We start from the raw sequence: 21,505 nt of genomic DNA, 5'->3' as shown, positions 1-21,505 counted from the left end.
ACTTGTTTTCATGTTTAGTTAATGATATATGTTGCAGAAAAGTCACTTCTTATTCATTTTTGTCTGTTTTGATATAACCTTTGAATTTACTCTGAGCTTTTATGAACAGCTACATGATCAGTAAATTGAAATATGAGAGAATACCTGATTTTCACTGCAAAATGCAAAATCCAGAAGATAATGTGATACCTACACTGTAACAAATTTCTTGTAGAATGCACAGTAAATACCAGGCAAAAAAGTTGACAAAAAGTTCTGTAATATTGTTTGCTCATTACTGTAAAAATAATTACAGTATATTACTGGATACTTTTTACAGGTTTTCATTCATTCATTCATTATCTGAACCCACGTTATCCTCACTATAGGGCCATGGGGGTCTCGGGAGCCTATCCCAGCTACTCATGGATGAAGGCAGGGTACACCCTGGACATGTGTTACAGGTTTTTGCTGTACATAAATTACAGTAATGTATTGTTGTTTTATATTAGAAACAACCATTAATTGTATTTTAGTTTTGACCGCTCCAGTTCGACAGTAGCCAAGCTAACAGCGCTAACGGAGCCTGGACTATCGGAGGCAGTTCTGAACGAGGCTAATGCACACAGCTAGCATTAGCTTAACCTAACCAGTTTTTTTGCTAGCTAACATTTGCAAAAACAGTGCATTCTGAGTGCCACACCCCATACATTCCGTATGAAACATGACTAAGAGAAATAAAATAATGTGAAATACAGTCACTCACACAAATAAAGAAACTTTATTCTTATTAAAATGCTGGTTTTTGACATGATCTACATTACATGCTGAGTTCAAATAGACGTCTACACGGCCAAATTATATTGCATAAAGTTAGTATTTGAATCACATTTTAATTTTTCAGCTAATAATGTCTTATTGACACTTTGAGTGGATGGAGTCGGGTTCACTCCCCTGTGTTCGCCTTTATGTCCTCTTTTGCGCCTTCTAATGCTACCAGTGTGTAAATGTCATTTGTATTGTTTACAGTCAGGACCAAGTGAAAACACAACCATCCTGTAATTTTACAATGTGATACTGTGAACAAATGCTAGAAGTCACCGTAAATTATTTTTGTTACCCATAATGCATTGCAATATACAGTTACACCTTGTAAATTGTTAGAACAAGAAGCTACTGTAATTTTTTTTACTGTAGAAATTACACAAATTTGTTACAGTCTATCTAGCTAGCTACCTAGCTAGCTAGCTATTTAATTTAGCACAATTTAGCATTAATCAAACCCACCCTCTTTACTTTATTCCATTCGATTTTGAAGGCTCAGTTGAGTGTATCTTATTCATTTCGATATAATAATGGCTACATGAAAAAAAAAAAAAAAGAAAAAAGTTCTCATCCCGTGAATAATTATTTTAAATTTTTAATTTCTTTTTTTTTTTGTTTTTTTCTTTGCAGGCTACAGCCCAACAGCATAGGAACAACATCCACAAAGCTGTGCTTTACAAATCCAAATAACACCTTTGTTATAATAGTTGGGGGTATTATTAGTTCAGGCTGCTTGCTGGAGTGCAGGAGGATCACATGAGGCCTTTAGGGGGATGGGCAGAGTTTTCAGAGGGTGGTATGGCTTTAAGAGTTTACTACCATCAGCACTCACACACACACACACAACAGAAAGTTTGGAGGCCAGGCGAGCAGTGGGATACCGACGGATAGGAAGTGACGGGACTGCATGAATTGCAGAAGGGGTGAAAAAAGACGGGAATATCAACACAAAGCAGAATGAGAAGCAACGTGCGATCATTGTATAGAGAGAGAGAGAGAGAGAGGGGGGAACTGAATTGCGCATGATCTTATCCACAACGCCGGAGTCAGACTTTGAATAGAGGTGAACCAGGCTCTCAACAGTGGAAAACACAGATTTGGTAAGAGGATTGTCGTGTCCGTGGACTCTGATTTTCATGACTGCAGTTGTAATAATAGTGCAAAGTGCCGGCGCAAAGGGGACCATATGAACCACAAAGTTCCCAACTCCAGCCTGATCCGCACTTTGAACATGAAGAAAAAGACTTTACGCACCACCAGAGGAAACAGTTAGGGGGATATGTGCGCACAGCTCCGGTTTTTTCCTCTGCGGGGTTACCTTTTGAGTCTTTGGGGATGTTGGCGAGTTGCATCTCTGCGGCTTCGGTTCGGATACTGACCCGGATCTGCGCCCTGGTCTTGTTCCTCACCGCGGGACTCAGTTCGGAGCTTCGGGTCCGGGTCCGGCTCTCCGACGGACTGGTGACCGAGGAGGTTTTGGAGGCGGACAGTGAAAGAGACTCGATTTCGCTCGAATTCAAGCAAGGAGACGGGACGCTTATTACTTTTGTGGCCGACTTCAAGCAGGTAAGAGGCGGGTGTGTTTCCACCTGAAAACCAACCTGCTGTCACTCATTCTCACACCTTAGGAGAGATCAGGAATGAGAAACACTTATTAAAAGTTTATCTGGGTATTTACCAGAGCCCCCAGCTGTTTACAGATAAGCCCACAACTAAAGCTGGGGGTCCACCCTGGGCCCCCAGAGACTCTTAAATAAATCCCATTTAAAGCATGTGAAACACTGCAATGAAAACAGCCATTGTTGACACCTGTAATATTAGAGTAAATCCAAAACTGATGGTCTCTAGTGGGTCACAACATCTCCAATAAGGAACAGTTTCACCTATTTGACAATCAATAAGAACAGATACCTACTAATATTCAATAACTTAACCCGTAAAGACCCAGTGTCACTAATGTGTTAACCTTTCTTAAATGATTTATCACCATTTTATTCTAATATTATCCTCTGCATTTTGCATTTTCTCAGTGAAAATAATCTATTTTCCTATTTTTAATTTACTAGTAGTGTAGATGTTCGTCAAAGCTCAGATTAAAGTTGAGGATTACTATATGAAAAACAGAGAAAACTGAAGAAAAAGGGACTTTTTCAGCAAAATCTCTCATTAACTGAACATAAACCCAGTGTGTCCATCCACTGTCATTGATCTAACTCCTTGGGTTTTACTGGTGAATCAATGTTGTAGAAGATGAAGGTGTTTCCACGGTAACTACAGAGCCTCTGAATGTCCAAATGGGTCATATCTGATGACCATGAAACTGTATTTTACATCAATTATTTACATGTATTGATAGGATTTGTGGATCAACAGGTATTAAACAGTTGAGATCAGTAGATGTTTTTGGCCAGCTTTGGATGTTTGGGTCTTTATGAGTTTAAAAAAAAAGAAAAGAAACTATTATCTATTAAATCCAAATTCATGTATCTATACTCTGACTGAATAACTTTAACTTTTTGAGTGATTTTATATAATCAGCCTCAACATCCCATTCAAGCTCAAGTCAGGACATATACTGGCCTCTTGTGTTTACAGACATGGTTGCTTGACAATGATGATGATTGTGATGATTGTGTTGATGCACATCTGAAGCATCCTAAATACACCATAGTAGCCCCTCAACCCCTTAGAGCAGATGTTATGTCATGTGTGTAAGTTAAAGCGGGAGTTCATCTTCCACCTTAATGTGAGTCTCACAGAGGTCAAGACAGCTGCACATAACTTGGATGCAGATCCCCACAGACCCCAATAACCTTAAAACCCCTGCTGCTCTCAGTCCAGCCCTGGGCCCATCATCAGCTGCCATATTTAGCATTTTTCTAAAAGTAGACGAGCAGATCAAATGTCCCTCCCTCACTCGCACCACATTCATATTTTTTTTTTTGGAAAGATGACACTGTTTCTTGTTCAACAATGACTACTCGGAGACGCGTAAACGTCAGCCCTGGAAGGAAAACTACAACGGTTGAGCAGAATGGGAGGGACTCGCAGGCTCACAGAGCAAAGGCATGTGTCTGTGATGGTTGCTGTCACACAGAAGCTGACAGGCTGGCGAGATGTGAAGGGGGAGATTTACCAGGATTAAGTGGGCATGTCTGACCTTTTTGATCTGCATGTCTGGTTCACTAACCAAAACAGCTAATTTAGAGTTGAAAGAGAAGAGGCCATCACCCCCAATCACTGGTGACACTCCAATATAAAGAAACATACACTGTGAGTAGGGGGCCAGTGCTTAGTCGTGTAGGGAACCCATTTTGGCGCGCCTCCTTATGCTTGTACACACACATGCTCATATGGTTTGGTTTATTTGAATAAAACGAACAGAATCTCTTAGATCACTTTACTTTTCCGCTGCCTGATTTATCTGTTCCAGTTGTAGGTCGGCCTCCCCAGCCTCCTCTCCGTCTCCCTTCCTCCCACTCTCCCCTTATTCCTTCGGCATGTGGTTTTTATTCAGCTCTTGTTGCAGTATCTCCAAGATTTATGGAAAGTTGGATGAGCTGTCACTTCAAGCTGCCATGAATATACAGTCCAGATGAATGCATGTGGGAAGAAAAGTGTTCTAGCAGGGATGTTAAACACAGGAGACTTTATAATGAAGCGCACAGCCAAAGGTGCTTTTGAAGTGTACATGTTAAAGTTCTCTTAGTCCTGTTTCTCATCAGTCACTGAGGAGGTCACTTTTTTTTTCCCCCCAAATTATCATAATTCAGTATTTAGGTCTATTGTTTATTGGTCTGTACCATCTATAGATTTTGACCATAATAAAGAGGTTCTCCCCATTAAACTCTCTTGCTTAGACAAGAGTTTTTTCCTCTTGCTTTGAGAATACGTGGCAGCAATGTCATGGTAAATGTTTCAGCCGTTAAACACTGAGGGGGAGAGCACTCTGCCGGAAGTGAGAAGGAAGTTTAGTCAACCTTATCTAAGCAATGAATCACTGACGATCAATAAACTGTGGGGTAATTCTGCTCTAAAGATGTGTAGCCGTATGGAAAAGATGATGTGGCTTATCGTCATGAAACCATGGTGTCATGTTAGGTTATTCTGTAATGAAGGTAAGGTTTTGACATTAACCCTTTCACGCATTAATTATGAGAACCTTAGTTAAGATTTTTTTTCTTGAGTGTTTTTATTCCTCCATAGGCATGAAAAAAACAATGTGATCAAGTTGTTTTTTTTTTTTTTATGGAGTTACAAAAATGTCCATGCATTTAATTTTTGAAGTAAAGAAACGTGTTTAAAACCCAATATCAGAAATTGATATTAAAACAAACAAAAAAAATCTTATGTTTTCTCACATTTTAACATATTCTAATGCTAATTATTACTCTTTTCATGGAGATAATATGCAAAAAAAAAAAACAGCTTTTTTTTTTCTGACAAATAACAATTGATTTACACTGAAACATGTTACTGCAGATCAGGTTTATCAAGAACAGCAAAGTTACAGTAATGGTATGAATTACAGTGTATGGGATGATCCATAAGGGTCCACTGTGATGGCTGATATTTAACTAAAACAACAAAACCCATGAATATACAAGAGAACAGCTGTAGAATAACTGTCCACTGTAGTGACCAGTATGCATGAAAGGGTTAAGTTCAAAACACTGAGTTACTGTCATATTATCCTGTTTTGTCATCTGAGATATTATTGGATGAAATTGATCAAAACTTTTTTTGAGATTTCATGTGTGTTGTTTCATTTAAAACTGAATTTAGTAAAAAATTTAATGCAGTCACGGCAATCTGTTCACAATTTAATCACATCACACATTTAATGACATGCATGAGCAACATGAGGTGAATGTGAAGACAGATGTGGTGTCATAGCCATGATCAGAACACTTCTATGAGGTCATTTGTTAGTTGCTTTCTCAGCACAGATCAGCTTTTTTCCCTCGGCAATTTATGGTTAAACACAGTCTTAGACCTTGAGCTGAACATAAACCACATCTTTGAGATTAATCCAAGGGAAATGTTTCACATATTTGAGTGTCTGTTTTGGGTCTTTCCAGATGTAGAAACATAACAGAAGAGCTAATCAGTTTGCACTCACTTTCATGTCCAACTAGAGGGTTTGATCAATGCAAGAATGTGAGTGACATCAGTGGTTTTTCTGCTGAGTTAACACAGGAGGTTTAATATCTGGGATACGATGATTCACACTTCTGTGCATTATATTTCATTTATGTAAAGGGGACATGTTATAGCTTTTTACCACCTTTTACTGGTGGCAGCTTGTTTTGGAACCAGTTATCTAAAAAAAGGAATGTGTGCATTTCTCTGTCAAGTGGGTGTTTTGATTTGATTTTAATGTTATTTTCAGACCTCCTAGCCCTGTTTTACAATGAAAAAAATTAAAGAAATATATGTCCCCTTTTAAATGCAAGTGTACAAAACCCACTAATCCTACTAATACTGAAACAACTGTCAAAATAAGAAAGGTTTTCCTCTCATTAGAGTAACATACAAGTAACTTGTGACACTTTTCCACTGCCAGTATCAGCTCAACTTGGCACTGCTTTTTTGGCATTTCCACAGCATGAGAGAAGAGATTTACAGACGTTATCAGACACTGTTTCTATTATCACCTTCACCAAAGTTCTAAGAGGGACCAAAGCGATATCACACATTGATTGGCTGATCTAGCATTGTCGTTGCGTCAGTATGTACTGTATGTGTGTCATCATGTTACATCGTAGGACACTACACTGCAAAAATCTAAATCTTACCAAGTGTATTTTTCTCATTTAGTCAAAATACATCTTAATACTTATCTTCTTATCATCTTAGTACATACATCATTCAAGATTTTTTTTTTTTTTTTTGCTCAATTCAAGCAAAAAAATCTGCCAGTGAAACAAGTGAAAATCATTTTGGTAAGATTTCTTGAAATAAGATTTTCAAGATCTATTGTCTAAAAATAAGCTCTTATATCTCACTGAAAAGTTACTCTTTAGGAGATTATGTCTTATTTTAAGTGTGATGAGATATTTTGACTAGAAATGAGAAAAATACACTTGGCAAGTTTTTGATTTTTGCAGTGTAAGCCAAGCTAGTGGGAAATCTCCGAAAACTTTGGTGCAAATTTTCAAGTTTGCTCTATATTGATGTGTAAATAAGTATATATCCTAGCGTGAAAAAAGTCTCATAGTTTTTTTGTTTTTTTTTATTGTAATATTATAACTTACAGCTTCACCCTTGTAGCTGTTGTCGTGTTGTGCACAACATCACAATAATCTACAGTGTCACCATGATGCCCACCCATGCTAGGCGAGAACAATACCTGCAGTAGAAATGTTGCGTGTTAGAGGCCAAATTGAGCCGAGCCATGCCAAGTTGAGCTGATACAGGCAGTAGAAAAGTGCCAATAGTGTATAAAAGCTCAACAATTGCATTTACAATCTGTGTCAGCAACACTCATTTAAAAGATAAAATAAATAAAAGACAAAATAACCTTTTTTATATACACTTTCTACATTAGTGCCCAGTGGTTTCCGTGGCCTGGGGTCCACTTGTTGTTGCACCAAAGGGTCAAAAGAGCAACATATGCTGGAAGCCACTTGACACTCAGTGTAACACTATCATGTCAAATTGCAGGGGATTTTGTAAACAATGACAGTGTGCTGTGAAGGAACCTGTTAGATGTTTTATTAATTCTCATAATTTTGGTGTAACAAGTCAGATTTAGTTTCAGGCAGGGGCTGTTTTACCCTTAGGCCGCTTCACTAGTGTATATCCTAATTGTCTTCAAAGCACAGAGGCTTTATGGATACGCCCTACTGTAAACCTGCTCTAAGAATGAGTGACTCTTCACACACCCTCATGTGCTATGTAAAAAAAATAGAATGAGAGTTGGGGTGGGAAGGCGACTTATTTGTCTGTTCTTTGCTTTTCCTTTGTGGTATACAGTTGACGGATGCCCATTCATTGCTCTGAAACACTCTCTGTACGTTTCGGGTTATAAATTGTTGAATTGATTTGAATCGTATCATCATTGGCTATTAGGAAAACTATCTGGTGTATATGTGTGTGTGTGGACCATTAGCAGGAGATTTTCATTTTATTTGTGGGAAACTCTGGTGTTTGCCAAGAGAAGCAACTGTCACTTGTTTTTCCTGATTGTCGGTACTCCAAAACAGTTGCAAGCCAGTACAGTTCAGTCACCACAATTTATGCCTCAGTTGCTTTTCTTATTGGCCGCTTCACTCAACCCTGAAACACCACCCCACTTTGTCACTTGCACAAACTTGTAAAGTAATTTTCCAGGTTAGTGTCACCTATTACAGGAAATGTTGAAACCGACACTGATGAAGATATTGCACATTAAAAAGAGGCATGAGTCTTCACTTGCACAGTTGTGCAATGTCGCATACATCATAGACTGTTCACAGTAAAATATGGGTGATAATGAAACCTCCACAGACCTCTATCCTAATGGAGAATTTGCATGTAACCCCAAAAACTGTTCCATTTTTCAAGCTCTTGTTTGCTGTAGATGATCTTTGCCTTTACTAACTCTCTCTCTTTGTACTGTTATTTTTCTCCGTGTGAAGAAAATAAATTCCACAGAAAAATTACACCTTAATGAAAGCATGTGTTATTTCAAGATCTCCTGATTTATTGGTTCTGAGAGAAGTTATAGACAGTATTGGTATCTTGAGAACTTGGCTAATATTACGCTTCTCATGTATGTGTGTATGTGTCTATGATATTATTTCATGGGAAAATAATATTATTATAATGATGATGAAAAAGAAGTGCCCCTGCCTGTATTTTTGTGCTAACTACAATGTTCAGGGTATGATTATTTAGTAGAGTTGAGTCTCTGGATCAGGGACCCAGACATATTCATTACTTTATTTATGTAATTATTACCTTGACTTATATGTTCAATTCAGTAATTATCGATTTAGTCCAAAGCTGTTTTCAGGGATGGAGGGAAATCGGTCCTACTCCCCAAATTCAAATCAAATTTTACTAATATAGCACCAAAGACACATGGAAATATAACTGTTAAAAACTAGAACTGCTCTTACTAATGTAAATACAAATACTCGTAACTATTATCAGTTAACTGTACTAAGTACTAACAGTGGATATACTATTACTGCAGAAATAGAGACCTGTACCATCCCAGATACTATATAATAAACACTATCACAGCTATATGCATAGATGATTGATGATGATGGAGGGAGGAAGGAAGCAGGACCACAGCGGCAGGTCCAGAGATGATCCAGGGAAAACCTGCGAGGCAATAAAAAGCAGAGAAGAAGAAGTCACATCTGTAACATGTATTTGTATTTGCTGGGGCATAAATAGAGGAGAGAGGAGGACAGAAAGAAGGGTTATTGCTATAATGTCTGCCTTTAAAGGGGTCATGTTTTACTAAACCCACTTTTATTAGTCTTTGGTACCTTTATTTGTGTTTTTGGGGACCCTAATAGTTCAAAAAGTTTGAATTTGACAAAGCTATCTTTATATTCATTCCAGCAAAAATCGAGTGGATTTCTAGAACCCGTTTCAATTCCTGCTTAATTTGTTACATTTTATAACTAGTTAACCATGACATTTGCACATTTAAGGTCAAGACTTCCGACGAACAGTACTTCCGAGTATGACATAATTGTTCGTCAGCAGTAGCGGTTGTAGTAAAAACTGAAAATATGTCCAAACTTCGAGCCGATTACCTAAAATGTTCAGTTGTTGCTTCTATTAACAAACACAAGTGGCTGAATGGGACAGAGCAGTATGGTCAACAACCTGGAGGGGGTGGAGCGTGACGTGCTTATTTTCATTTAAAGGGCCAGCGCTCAAACTGACCTTTCTGGTGTCATTACTCAGAAAAAGGGTTGAAGATGGACCTGTGGAGTTGAATTAATGAAGAATTCAGACCCAAGCATAGCATTTACAGTTTATGTAGACCACAGGGAAATGTTTTAAAATGCGTAATTCCATTTAAAAAAACAAAATATCGCTCCTTTAAACATCCACAATTGACCAGCTACTAGTTTGCATCCCTAGACTGTATTACACTGGTGTTGAAAGTACTCAGGTAAAACATTAAGTGCATTAACATTTTGTGCTGTACTTTTGAGGAGGAGATTTCACTCTCAGATAATGTGCCGCTGCATTGGTTACATTTCATACCTGAAAGAGTTTAGTAAACAGTTTGCTTTAAGGATTTAATGTGACTTCGGTTTTTGTTTTTCACACCTTTTAATCTCTACAAGAGTCGTACACAATAAAACCAGTGGGCCTTTTTTCCAGGATGAACACATACACTTTAAGTCTTTCTTGTGACTACCTTTTGTTCTCTGCTAACTCTGAATCCCAAAATCTTCCTCTATGGCCTTGTGGCCCTTCAAGGCCTCACATGGGCCCCCTTTGGCCTCTTGTGGCCCCTTAGTCCCTGTTGATGTCTTTATTCTTTTATCCTCCTCCCACCAGCAAGCCAGATGTCCGTCTGCAACGCTGCTGATAAAGAAAAAGCTTCCCATTCCCACAGAGACGCATGCAGGGAGGCCAGAGCTGATAGAGATGGCCATCCACATATTTTGATCAGGGACGGTAAACTGGACACGAAGACGGTCATTGTGGCTTTTGTTGTGCATAGTTGTGATCATTTCTGACCACATTTGGAGGTTTTAAGATTGCAAATGGCAGCACAAAAGTGAAAGGGCTTATTCTGGCAGAGCCTCTGTTCTCCTCACAGTGTCCTGAAATGTCCTTTTGTCAACATTGGTTGTGGCTGTTGTTTTGACTTAGCTTAGCCTGGTTTGTTTCACGCTAATTCATTCCCTGACTTCTGTTATTTCCAGACTTAATTATCCATCCCATGTAACGTGTCATTCAGCTTTAATGCACATGGGTACACACCTGATATGACATTACATCAGCCTTTTTGTTGTCAAATAAACTCACTCGCCCAACACTTCCAGTGATAAAAGGCATTTTTATTGGGTAAGAGTTGAAGACTAAGGCAAGGCTGGAAAGACGAGATGAGAATAACTTTTTTTATGGGTAATACTTTTGAGGTTTGCAACAAGCTGCACGATTTCCCTGTAAAAAAAAAAAAACTATTAACATTATACACTGATATACAGCAGTGTGCAAAAGTCTTAGGCCAACATTAGGTTTGTTGGTTCAGTAAAGTTATAATCACTTTACCAAAATAATTGCTTAAGTCATTTTTCAGATTTTCAGGAAACACAAAAAACTCAAAGTCAAATGTTTTTTTTTTAGTAAGGTGACGTTATGCATTTCTCCGTTTCTGTATTAAGTTTACAATCTGGATATATGGAAAGTATGTACAGCAATAAAAAAAAAAAGCTTATTTAAATCGTTTTAATATTTAATGTGACCTCCCTTTGAACTTAATATATCTTTAACCCTATTGGTCAGACAATATGACATTTATTGCCTTACATTTCTGCTGTTTTATACCAGGTTTCATTCAACACATGTCAGATGTTTCTAACTGTTTGCACTGCTTTTTGCCATGGGGTCAGGGGTCACAATAAATAGAGACTTTAACCTTTAGAGCCCATTTAGTTCAGGTTTTAGAGAGTCTTATAAGGCTGGACACATATTTTCTGTAATTTCTTGTTGTATGTGAAGGAAAAGAGAATAAGAAAATAAATATATATGCTCGTTTAAACTTTAAAAGTCGGACTAAGACTTTTGCACAGTACTGTATGTAAGAATATCATGTCTTCAAAACTTTTTGCCCACTTCACAGATCACCTTTTATAATGTCATAGCTTCATTTAATGCTTGAGTCCGGGTTATTCAAGGATACTTGCAGGTAAGATTGTCACAACTTTAAACAAACAAGGTTAATTCATCATATTTTCTGACTGCGGTGACATATAACAGCTGTTTGCGTGTCCAGTGAAACAGGATATGAAAGCTGTGGGACAACGGTTCGAAGCTGAACGGGACTGTGGCCATCTATTGTTTATGCCTTATCTAGGTGCCTCATTTCCTTCCCTGTTAGCACTTACTGTTTGTCTCCCTCTCATTTCCTGAATGCACTCTCCATAAACAGTTACTCTGTCTGGATAATTGCATCCAGATTCTCTGCGAATATATAGTTCGTCACTGCGCCATGTGCATATTTTCACAGGTTTACACAGTTTTAAAGCCTTAGAAGATTAAATAAGAGTCTGCTGGTGGAGTTTTTATGAATTCATGTGCAACACTACATTAGATGGAAAAGTATACTAACCTTCCATTGTTGTCAGGACAATAGCTGAGGGGAACACCTTTCTGTCAGCAGCCTCCAGTGTTTTTATTGTCCATTCACTGCTACTGTTTACTAATTGGTTCACTCTTTGGACAGCCAGGTGTGACTGGCCCCAAATGTGACTCCACATTCCTGCCTTTGGAGCCTCTGTAATTAGCTGCAACTCAAGCATTTCTTAGCGCAGAGGCTTTTCCCCCGCTCCTTTTGTCTGTGCGAGTCTGTCTCACCCTCTCTCCCTGTTCTCCCAACATGATCTTTAATCCCTGCCTACACCTGTGCTTTTTGACTGGTTTCCCCTCATGCACCAAGGCAAACAACCTCCCCATCCCCATCTCCAAACACGGTAAATCCTTCACTTGTTTTTAAAGGGGAATCAGAGTCTTGCTGGTAACTTTTTGTTCTCAAAAGCAAAACAAAAAACAAAAAGCTTTCCATAACTTTTGTTTCGTTCAAATAGAAGCCAAAGACATGAATTGCAGTGCTGTATAACTTTACTTTGAGCTTTACAAGTGTGCCTCACCCTTACTATGTGACTTGTATAAATAAATAATCTCAGGCCCCTCTCAGATAGTGACACAAACCCACAGTGATCCCAAATGACTCATCAGTGTGTGGCTGACCAGCAGTCCTCCCCAGCCAGCCACTGGCCTTATCAACAGACAGGGTCTTAGAGGGGATTGGGAAACAGGAAGAACCTCCTGCACAGGGGATAGCCATGGGCACACTGTTTGTGTTTGTGTGTGGGTCTGTGTGTATGCGCATGCATTTGTGTGTGTTTGAATGTGCATCCATGCATGCAAGCGTGAGTTAGCACAGTTAGTATGGCATCCAGAGTAAAATCTAAATGTCCCTTGGTAGTCTTCACTGGATGTCAGTGGACCCCACTGAAATGACCACATGCTTCTTTGTTTAGTAGTATTATTTTTTCTGTTTTTTTTTTTTTTTTTTGGGAGGGGGGGTACTTTTACCAGACCTTCAGTGTTATGGCTTCATATACCGTTCTTTTTCACAGTCTGTAAACTAAGTATATACTCTGGAGAACATATTTGACGCTGGCTTACAGCTACAGTGTCGGAGAATGTTCACTGTAAATGGCACCCTTTGAGCATCTGAATAGGCTTTTGTGCACCTCTTAAATAATCTGGCTCACCAAAGGTAACCTCCAATGAAGCAGGCCCCCACCTCTCTGCTGTTAAACAGGTCTTAGTATGACCCACTAGTCAGGTTGTATGAATACAGACCTGTGTTTGGCTGATAGCCAGTGGTAGTTTGTCTGCAAATGAACTAAGTCCCTGGTGTTGGAGAGCAATGCTGAGGAATCTGTACTTGGGTGGATTATTTATAGCTGTGCTGACATTTACACTGCTCTGGTGTGGAAAAACTCAAGGCTGCACTGTCCTTTGATTATGGTGTTATCCATCTTTTTCAAGATGGGAAAATGTCACTCTTTTAATTCTTAATGTCTGTACCTGGTGATTTTCTCTAAATGTTGGTCTGCAGGCCTTTAATTTCATGTGTGTTTGTGGAAATGCACTTTTAGACTTCCACCGAGACTTTCCTGATGTAGGCTTTGCTTAAGAGAGCTGTAAATTCTAGTGGCTCGCTCTTTTTTTGCGAGCTACAACCCATCTACTTAACTTTGGCTTCATAAATATGAATTACTGTTTTTCTCATTAAAATGTGTTTTATATATTTCATATGGGAAGCAGTTATTTTCACAATAGGAAACAGTAAACTTTATCATCCCACATAAGGATGGCACTGGCTGTTGTCTTAATTATCTGATCTTCTGTCAGTGTCGTACTGTACCATTACACTCTCTGATAACACCATAAAACAACCCACTTGGCATGTTTTAAAAGCAGCAGCAGTCGTTTGATTTGTCATTTCAGTACCCACACTCTTTTTGTATTTAGATACTGCCTGTCATCACATCGGCTGTTGAAAAATGTCCTTTAATCATAAAAATTGCACATCAAACTCTTCTTTAATCATCCATAGAGTGTGTCTGCACAGCCCCATCAGGGTTTGCATGTGCCAGTCCTGGTTTTGAGCTGGCAGAAGCAAAGTCTTGTCCAAACAAACAGTTGAATCCAACTGCTTCTGTCTGGATATTTACAGAGGGTATGATGTCATCGTTGATGCTCTATTTGCTTTTAGAAGACACACTGATTATTATTTCAGCAGCACCTGAGCCACTAACATATCAACACTGGTCAGTTATTGCTGTTTAAATGCCATGATTCACTTTTATTTCCCCTCAAGAGTGCCATATTATCACATTTGTTTGGATTAAATGCCACCTATGTGATTAAAACTATTGTGTCCACATGATGTCAGTTTGTCAAGATCAGAAAATGTTTTGAAGCAGACGGCGATGGCCTCCTCTTGCCCTTTTGGCCTAAATCCAAAAGCAGGGCAGTTGAAGTAGACAATCATTAATCTGGACACATAATAACACCAGAGGAGCAGGAGAAGTCAGCGTCTATACTTTGGCATTAAGTAAGCTCCAAAGAGGCAGAGTTGGTGGAGTTACCCTTCTCCTCTGTAATTACCCAGAAAACCCTGGGGCAAATCCATGTGGCCTACATGAATGCCTTCCCACTTCTTTTTCTGCCTACACAGCCTACACACAAGTATACACTCCAGTGTCTCAGTATAGCGCCATGTGTCTGCAGTATGGGAGGTCCTCTACTTATGGCCTCTTCATCTCTGTTCTGGCATTACATTGCACTGCGCTCATGCTCTTTTTTTAAAAATCCAACTTTTTCAAAATAAAAAAAACTGCAGCACTGAGTTATCATTATGGTATGGCAACATTGGAGGTGGTTGATTTTTCAGTCTATGTTCCTCTAAGTCCATGTTTTCATACAACGCTGAGCAGCTCACAGTCATGTCTGAGTGAAATATCTCCAGCCAATATCACATAAAACCAGTGAATCAATATTTGCACAGTAATTTGCTTTCCAAAGGTCAAACTGTATCGCATGATTGTCTTGTGTAATACCCATGCTTGTATTGTACGCCTGCCAGAAACTCTTTTCAGAGACAAAAGTGGCTTTCAGAATGAGGACCAGTGGTCGCACAAAGTGGCCCATAAAGAACTACAGAGCGTAAACACTTGTGAGGCAGGTTGTATTGCTTTCCTGCCAGTGAGTACACTTTTGCATACAGGAAGTGGGACCAAAGAACTGGAAGGGAGCTCAATGGGGTTATCTCTAGACTGTTTATCTGCCCCATAGTCCCTCCTGCTCGGTGAGTGAAAGCCTTGAAGCTGCTACTCCTCTGCAGCCTGTTTGCTTCAGATCAGTGTGTGAAAAGCGGAGGAGGGGTGTTTGGGACTGTGTGTGTCTGTCGTGAAGCTGAAGCCAAGGAGGGGGGGGGGGGGGGGGGGGGGGGGGTGGTGTCTGATGAATAGGAGGACAGGTCTGTGCTCTACTCTCCCAGCTGCTGAAGGTTCCCATCATGCTTTGCATGCACTCTCCCACCCTCACCCTTTACGGCCTTGGGTTTGCCGCCAGGTCTCTCACACACTTGCCAACAGCAACACGTTTTTTTGTTAAGTCTCCACTATCACATTTTCCTAACATTCACATTTCCACATAAAACAATGCAGTAAACTGTGTTTTTTCTAACTTTTATGGCATGTGAACATTGATAAGTTGTAGAATGAAGACACCCAAAGCCTTAATTTGACAGTGCAAATAACCAGAATGTGGATAGAGCAACACTGTAGATATACAGACAATAAAAAGTATCAACAAACTGTCAGATGAGGCTGTACATAAACCCCTCTTAGCTTTTAGTGAACAGTTATTTGAACATCCAACGTCACATATACAATTACTCGGAGCATCTGGGAAAGTGCTGCATCAAGTACCCAAATGGAAAGAATATTTGTTTCTAGTCTGTGTAAATCGTTATTATTACCTAGTTCCATGCACCACTTCACTGTCTCCTGGGAGTTGTCTGTTTATCCATTGAGTCAGTCATTTCTCATCCCTTGTGTCTTGCAGGATGTGAAGATATTCAGAGCGTTGATACTTGGCGAGCTAGAAAGAGGGCAGAACCAGTACCAGGCCCTGTGCTTCATCTCTCGCCTGAACCGCAATGAGATCATCCCCAGTGAATCCATGGCCCGTCTCAGACAGGTATGACATAACAACCGAGGGAATAAAGGCCTTATTTGTGTTACATTGTGAACAGTTACACTTCGGGCTTATTTAACATAATGGTATTGTTGAACGTAAACTGATCAATGTAATGTCTGCTTAGAAAAATCCTCAGGCTATTCGTCTGGCAGAGGAGCGACGAGGGTTGGAGCAACTGACAATGAGCGTAGCGGTCAATCTGAGTCGAGCCTGGCAGCTCAGTTCCCACATCCGCAACATGTGCAGCGAAGCCCATGAGGCCATTTACACCAGGGAGGCAGATGTCAAACACTGGCTGGAAAAAGGTCAGGGTTCATTACCTCCGCCAAGGAGGTTATGTTTTTGCTGGCACTGGTTTGTCTGTCTGTCTGTCCTTCCGTGTGCAAGATAACTCAAAAAGTTATGGACGGATTTGGATGAAAATTTCAGGAAATGTTGATATTGGCACAAGGAACAAATGATTACATTTTGGTGGTGATCGGGAGGGGGGCACTGATCTGCCTTGGCGGAGGTCTGTGCCCTCCGAGTGCTTTTCTAGTTGCATCTTTTACTGCATTCTACCCAAAGTTACCAGAGCCCAAGTCCTCGGAACTGAAGGGTTTGTTATCTGTGGTTCCACTGTGATCTAAAGGCTCATTTTGGCTACTTAGTCTTTTGACATGATAAAGCAATACCAATGTTTCAGTCTTTAACATTAACTCCAGGGTAATGTGTCGAAGCACAATGAAAAATGGAATTCAACAAAGGTTTAAAAGGGAAATAGAGAATGTGTTAAAAACCATAGGAAATTCATTGCCACCTTAGTAGAACATACAGCAGTAGAAAAAGTTTTCTGACACCCTTAAAATTTTAAACAATCTCAACTATTATCATTAAATACTTGTTGAAAAATCTTTTTTGTGTTTTTTTTAATTTATTGACACTTTCAACATGTCATGCCATGGATGTGTGTCATCGTATTGCTTAACAAGTGGTGCTAGACACAACAAACCCTGCCCCTCACACATAGTGTAGCTTATTTTTGCATCGATCCAGCTGATGGCATCATGTCTATGCATGTGCTGATGTCAGCATAGCAATTGTCTCTATATATGTGCCAAGTTTGAAGTAAATTGAAACGATGTTTTTATAGACATTTGAAATTTCTCCCATTATAAGTAAATGTGAGAAGAAAAAAGATTTCAAAGTCATAAAAAATTTTAACTTCGACCTACTTTTCCCAAAATGTAACCACATCTATTCTGGGTGACTAGTAATCTATAAACCCAATTTAGTATGAATTAATTGAACCAATAGCTTTCCTGCTAGAGTGTTAACAAACAAACAATCAAACCAAACCAAAAACGGTACCCCTTGCCTCCCCTTTCGGGGGCCGGGGTAAATATCCAGTTTTGACATCGATGGAACGGAGCACATAGAGCATGCAGAAGGGAGCATGTGGGTTTTGAGAGATTCTTAATCCTATGTATCATTACATGCATGGGATGTCCAAAAACTTTTTTCCACCACTGTATAAACAATCTTCGTAGCTTTCAGATCCTTCATGAACAGGACGATTATGAGACTCATGGTTTTGATAGAACTTAAATGAAGACTGATGTACAGCTACAAGCATTTTACAAATATCTGAATCAATAAAACATTAATTCTAAAATATAATTCTTGGATTTGTTTTATAGTTGCCACGTACTGAAAGACCATTCTGACTCAGTCCTCCAAAGATAGACGAGCTACGGTTACGTCTCATGAGACCACACGTCCCACTTCCTTTTGTATCTGTGGTGTACAACTACACAGCGAATTAAAAAAATAAAATGTTGGCCAATCAGAAATGTTCAAACCCCACTCTTAAGGTTCCCCCCCTGAGCCACAACTTAAAGAGGTGTAAAATTAAGTCTCTCGGAAGAAATTTAGACCTGAGTGTCTGTGATTAAAATTCACTTCCTCCTAACATTTATAGCCTCTTGGGAGGGTTTCTGCTGCGGAAACAGATTTTGCCTCTTCATTTTAACTTTTTTCCTTTCTTTTCTGGCTCCTCAGATTCTGATAATTTATCTCTGTTTACTTCGTCCGTCCTTATTTGGATGCTTCATTTCTCTGTGCTGATGCTAATTATCTCCCAAAGGCTATCTCCTCTGTTCATATCACCTAAAAACATGGTTGTTAAGTTTAGTGATGCAACTATGAAATATTATCTCTTAGTATATGTTGATAAAGCTCCGTTACTATCATATCTGTTACCTTTAAATGTTTACATTCTTATATATACACTGCAAAAATCAAAATCTTACCAAGTGTATTTTTCTCATTTCTAGTCAAAATATCTCATCACACTTTACTTAAGACATAATCACCTAAAGAGTAACTTTTCAGTGAGATATAAGAACTTATTTTTAGGCAATCAATCTTGAAAATCTTATTTCAAGAAATGTTACCAAGATAATTTTTACTTGTTCCACTGGCAGATTTTTTTTTGCTTAATTCAAGATTTTTTTTTTTTTTTTTTGCTTAATTCAAGATTTTTTTGCTTAATCCAAGATTTTTTTTTTTTTTTTTTTTTTTTTTGCTTAATTCAAGATTTTTTTTGCTTAATTCAAGCAAAAAAAATTGCCAATCAAACAAGTAAAAATTATCTTGGTAAGATTTCTTGAAATAAGATTTTCAAGATCTGTTGTCTAAAAATAAGTTCTTACATCTCACTGAAAAGTTACCGTTTAGGTGATTATGTCTTATTTTAAGTGTGATGACATATTTTGACTAGAAATGAGAAAAATACACTCAGAAAGATTTTGATTTTTGCAGTGTATTTTGGCTTTACTTTCTTTAAAACCATCTCCACCCAAACTGGTATGAAGCTAATTGGTTTTTTTACCACATATTTATACTACCTTCACCCTTGCCTAGACTGGGACTATAGTACATGTCTATAAAGTTTGTTCTTGAAGGCCTTTTTGCAGTTGGATCCTGTATCTTAATAGCGATGAAGTCCAAATTATCCAGGCTGAGGAGAATCTATATGGCAGCCCTGTTGTCCACTGACAGCACTGTTATAATGGAAACAATGTTGATGGTCATGGTTCGCCAAGCGCTCTGCACCATTATCTATTTGGAGAATCACAGCAGCATCTCCTTTGCATAACAAAGCTGCCCTTTTAGAGCACCATCTTCCTCTTTTTTAGCCACTTTGTATGCTCACTCCTGTTCAATGCAGTATTTAATTGACTGAAAGCAGAAAGAGAATGATTTACACTACTGAAGATATTGCTTTTGTTTTTACTATGACATTTTTTCATAATGACTCTCTTGTCTTTCCTTTGTTGCAGGAGTAGATGGCTCAATGTTTGAGGTCCTACCTCAGTCAACGGAGGTACCAGCGTTTCAGGCCTGCCACTCCACTAAAGACTTGTGGCAGCCTTGTCTCTGCACATACAGCCTTCGCCTGGAGTGGTACCCTTGTTTGTTGAAGTACTGCCGCAGCCGGGACACCACAGGCAAAGGCTCGTCCTACAAGTGTGGCATAAAGAGCTGCAGCAAGGGTTACCATTTCACCTACTATGTTCCTCAAAAACAGCTCTGCCTCTGGGACGAAGAGACTTAGCATTTTCTCCGGAGGATTCAGGAGAGATAGATTCTTCCCAGCCAAGCCAATGCTTCTCCACCCATATGTTCAAAATAAACACAGTAACGCTGGACCTTGGTTTCTAAGATGTTTAGTGAAGCTGTCTCACATGGGGAGTGGTGAGATCCAGATGCTCCAGCTGAAACCGATATGAAGTCAGGTTCCATACAAGACCAAAACTTTTATGTAAGGAGGGAGCAGCGCATTGTGTCTAAGCGGACCCACAAAACTCTGGGAAAATGATACATCACTGTGTTACGATGTGACTCTGCCAAGGATCTGTCACTTTGGTGCCTTTTTTGGTGATTTATCGGAGCAGATGATAGATGCTAACCACAGTAACCTTTCATACCGGACATATTATGCACACAAAGCTAGACATTGCATTGTTGACCATTTAAACACCAGCAGGGGATCAACACACTCTCGATAAAACAATCTTCTATCCTAGTGAAGGAAAATTTGGATGGCAGATTTGTCTCTTAAAATGAACTTTCTTGGCTGATAAGGAGATAAACCCTTTTTCAATGCTGGCTTTATTTATTTTGGTTGCAAAGTGAAATTATTGAGGACTATTTTTGTACTTTTTTGTTGAAAATAATCTCATGACATGTGATATCTTTTCTCCAGCTCTTAAATTTCAACTCCACAGTTACCAGAGATGTTCAGATACATTTCAGAATTCTTCTCATAATGGATTTTGTGTCGAGTCCCGTACATATGTCACAGTACGCAGTTGCTGTTTTTTTTTTTTTTTGTCGTACAGAGAGTGGGTAAACAGGTTTATTATCCTTTTTAACAGGGTATTTTTAAGTCTGTTTTTCCCCATAAACACCCATGCCCACGACTCGCATTCTCTGTCTGTTTAAAATGTCAAATAAACCAAAGTCAAAGGCAATTCTGTCACAATGAGGGTGCAGAGTTTCAGTATGGGTTTTTCCACATGAGGTCTCAGTAAACTGCAGGATTTTAATAATCTCTACTGCCACCTTCTGGTTGCATCATGTCACAATTGTGGTGTTCTCTGAAGTGGTATCGTGGTCCGAGGATTCTCTTTGTTGGTTTTGTCTGTTTATGTTTATAATTAATTCATCTCTATTCCCAGATGATATGAATGTGCGCTTCAACGTGCACTTGTGGAACTTATGGGACCAAATTATATTTATCTGTCTGTGTGTTCTTTACAGCAGTAAGCTATAATGAATTTGTTTATTTCACAGCCAGTTTGTCTTACCTCCATGTCAAAGGATCATTTTGTTTTGTCTGTTAGTATATTCTGCTAACTAAAAACCAAATGAGTGAAACATTTCTATTTGTGGCCTTTTCTGGCGATCAAGTGCCTTAACATTTCCATTGATATCTTTGATATGTAATTGTAGAATAAGTCATTGAACATATTTTTTCTATGAAAGAGTTTTGAGGAGAAAATGAAGCAATTAGGTAACGTACCATTTAAGAGTTGTGTTTTACATTAATTGTTTCAATAAAGTCTTTCTTTGCACTGCACATAACTGTTTTCTGTTGTAATTTATACTTTAAGTTTTTTGGGGAACCCTCAGGCCTTATGGCACTACTGTGACTTAGAACAGATGACTAGTCGATTGGATGTGGGAG

General features: G+C 38.9%; 1 protein-coding gene across 1 annotated transcript; it reads left to right on the top strand.

The window, feature by feature from the left end:
• The first annotated feature begins 1,641 nt into the window (after positions 1 to 1,641).
• Positions 1,642 to 21,397, top strand: oafa (OAF homolog a (Drosophila)). The gene is made up of 4 exons (XM_030151673.1): positions 1,642 to 2,370; positions 16,138 to 16,272; positions 16,397 to 16,577; positions 19,596 to 21,397. The coding sequence occupies exons 1-4, from the start codon at positions 2,140 to 2,142 to the stop codon at positions 19,868 to 19,870; spliced, it is 822 nt and encodes a 273-aa protein (XP_030007533.1). The 5' UTR covers positions 1,642 to 2,139; the 3' UTR covers positions 19,871 to 21,397.
• The last annotated feature ends 108 nt before the right edge of the window (positions 21,398 to 21,505 follow it).

The sequence above is a fragment of the Sphaeramia orbicularis genome, chromosome 13, assembly GCF_902148855.1.
Source record: "Sphaeramia orbicularis chromosome 13, fSphaOr1.1, whole genome shotgun sequence".
Classification (NCBI taxonomy): Eukaryota; Metazoa; Chordata; class Actinopteri; order Kurtiformes; family Apogonidae; genus Sphaeramia; species Sphaeramia orbicularis.
The sequence above is the reverse complement of the archived record's forward strand: the minus strand, read 5'-3'. Positions and strand labels throughout refer to the sequence as shown.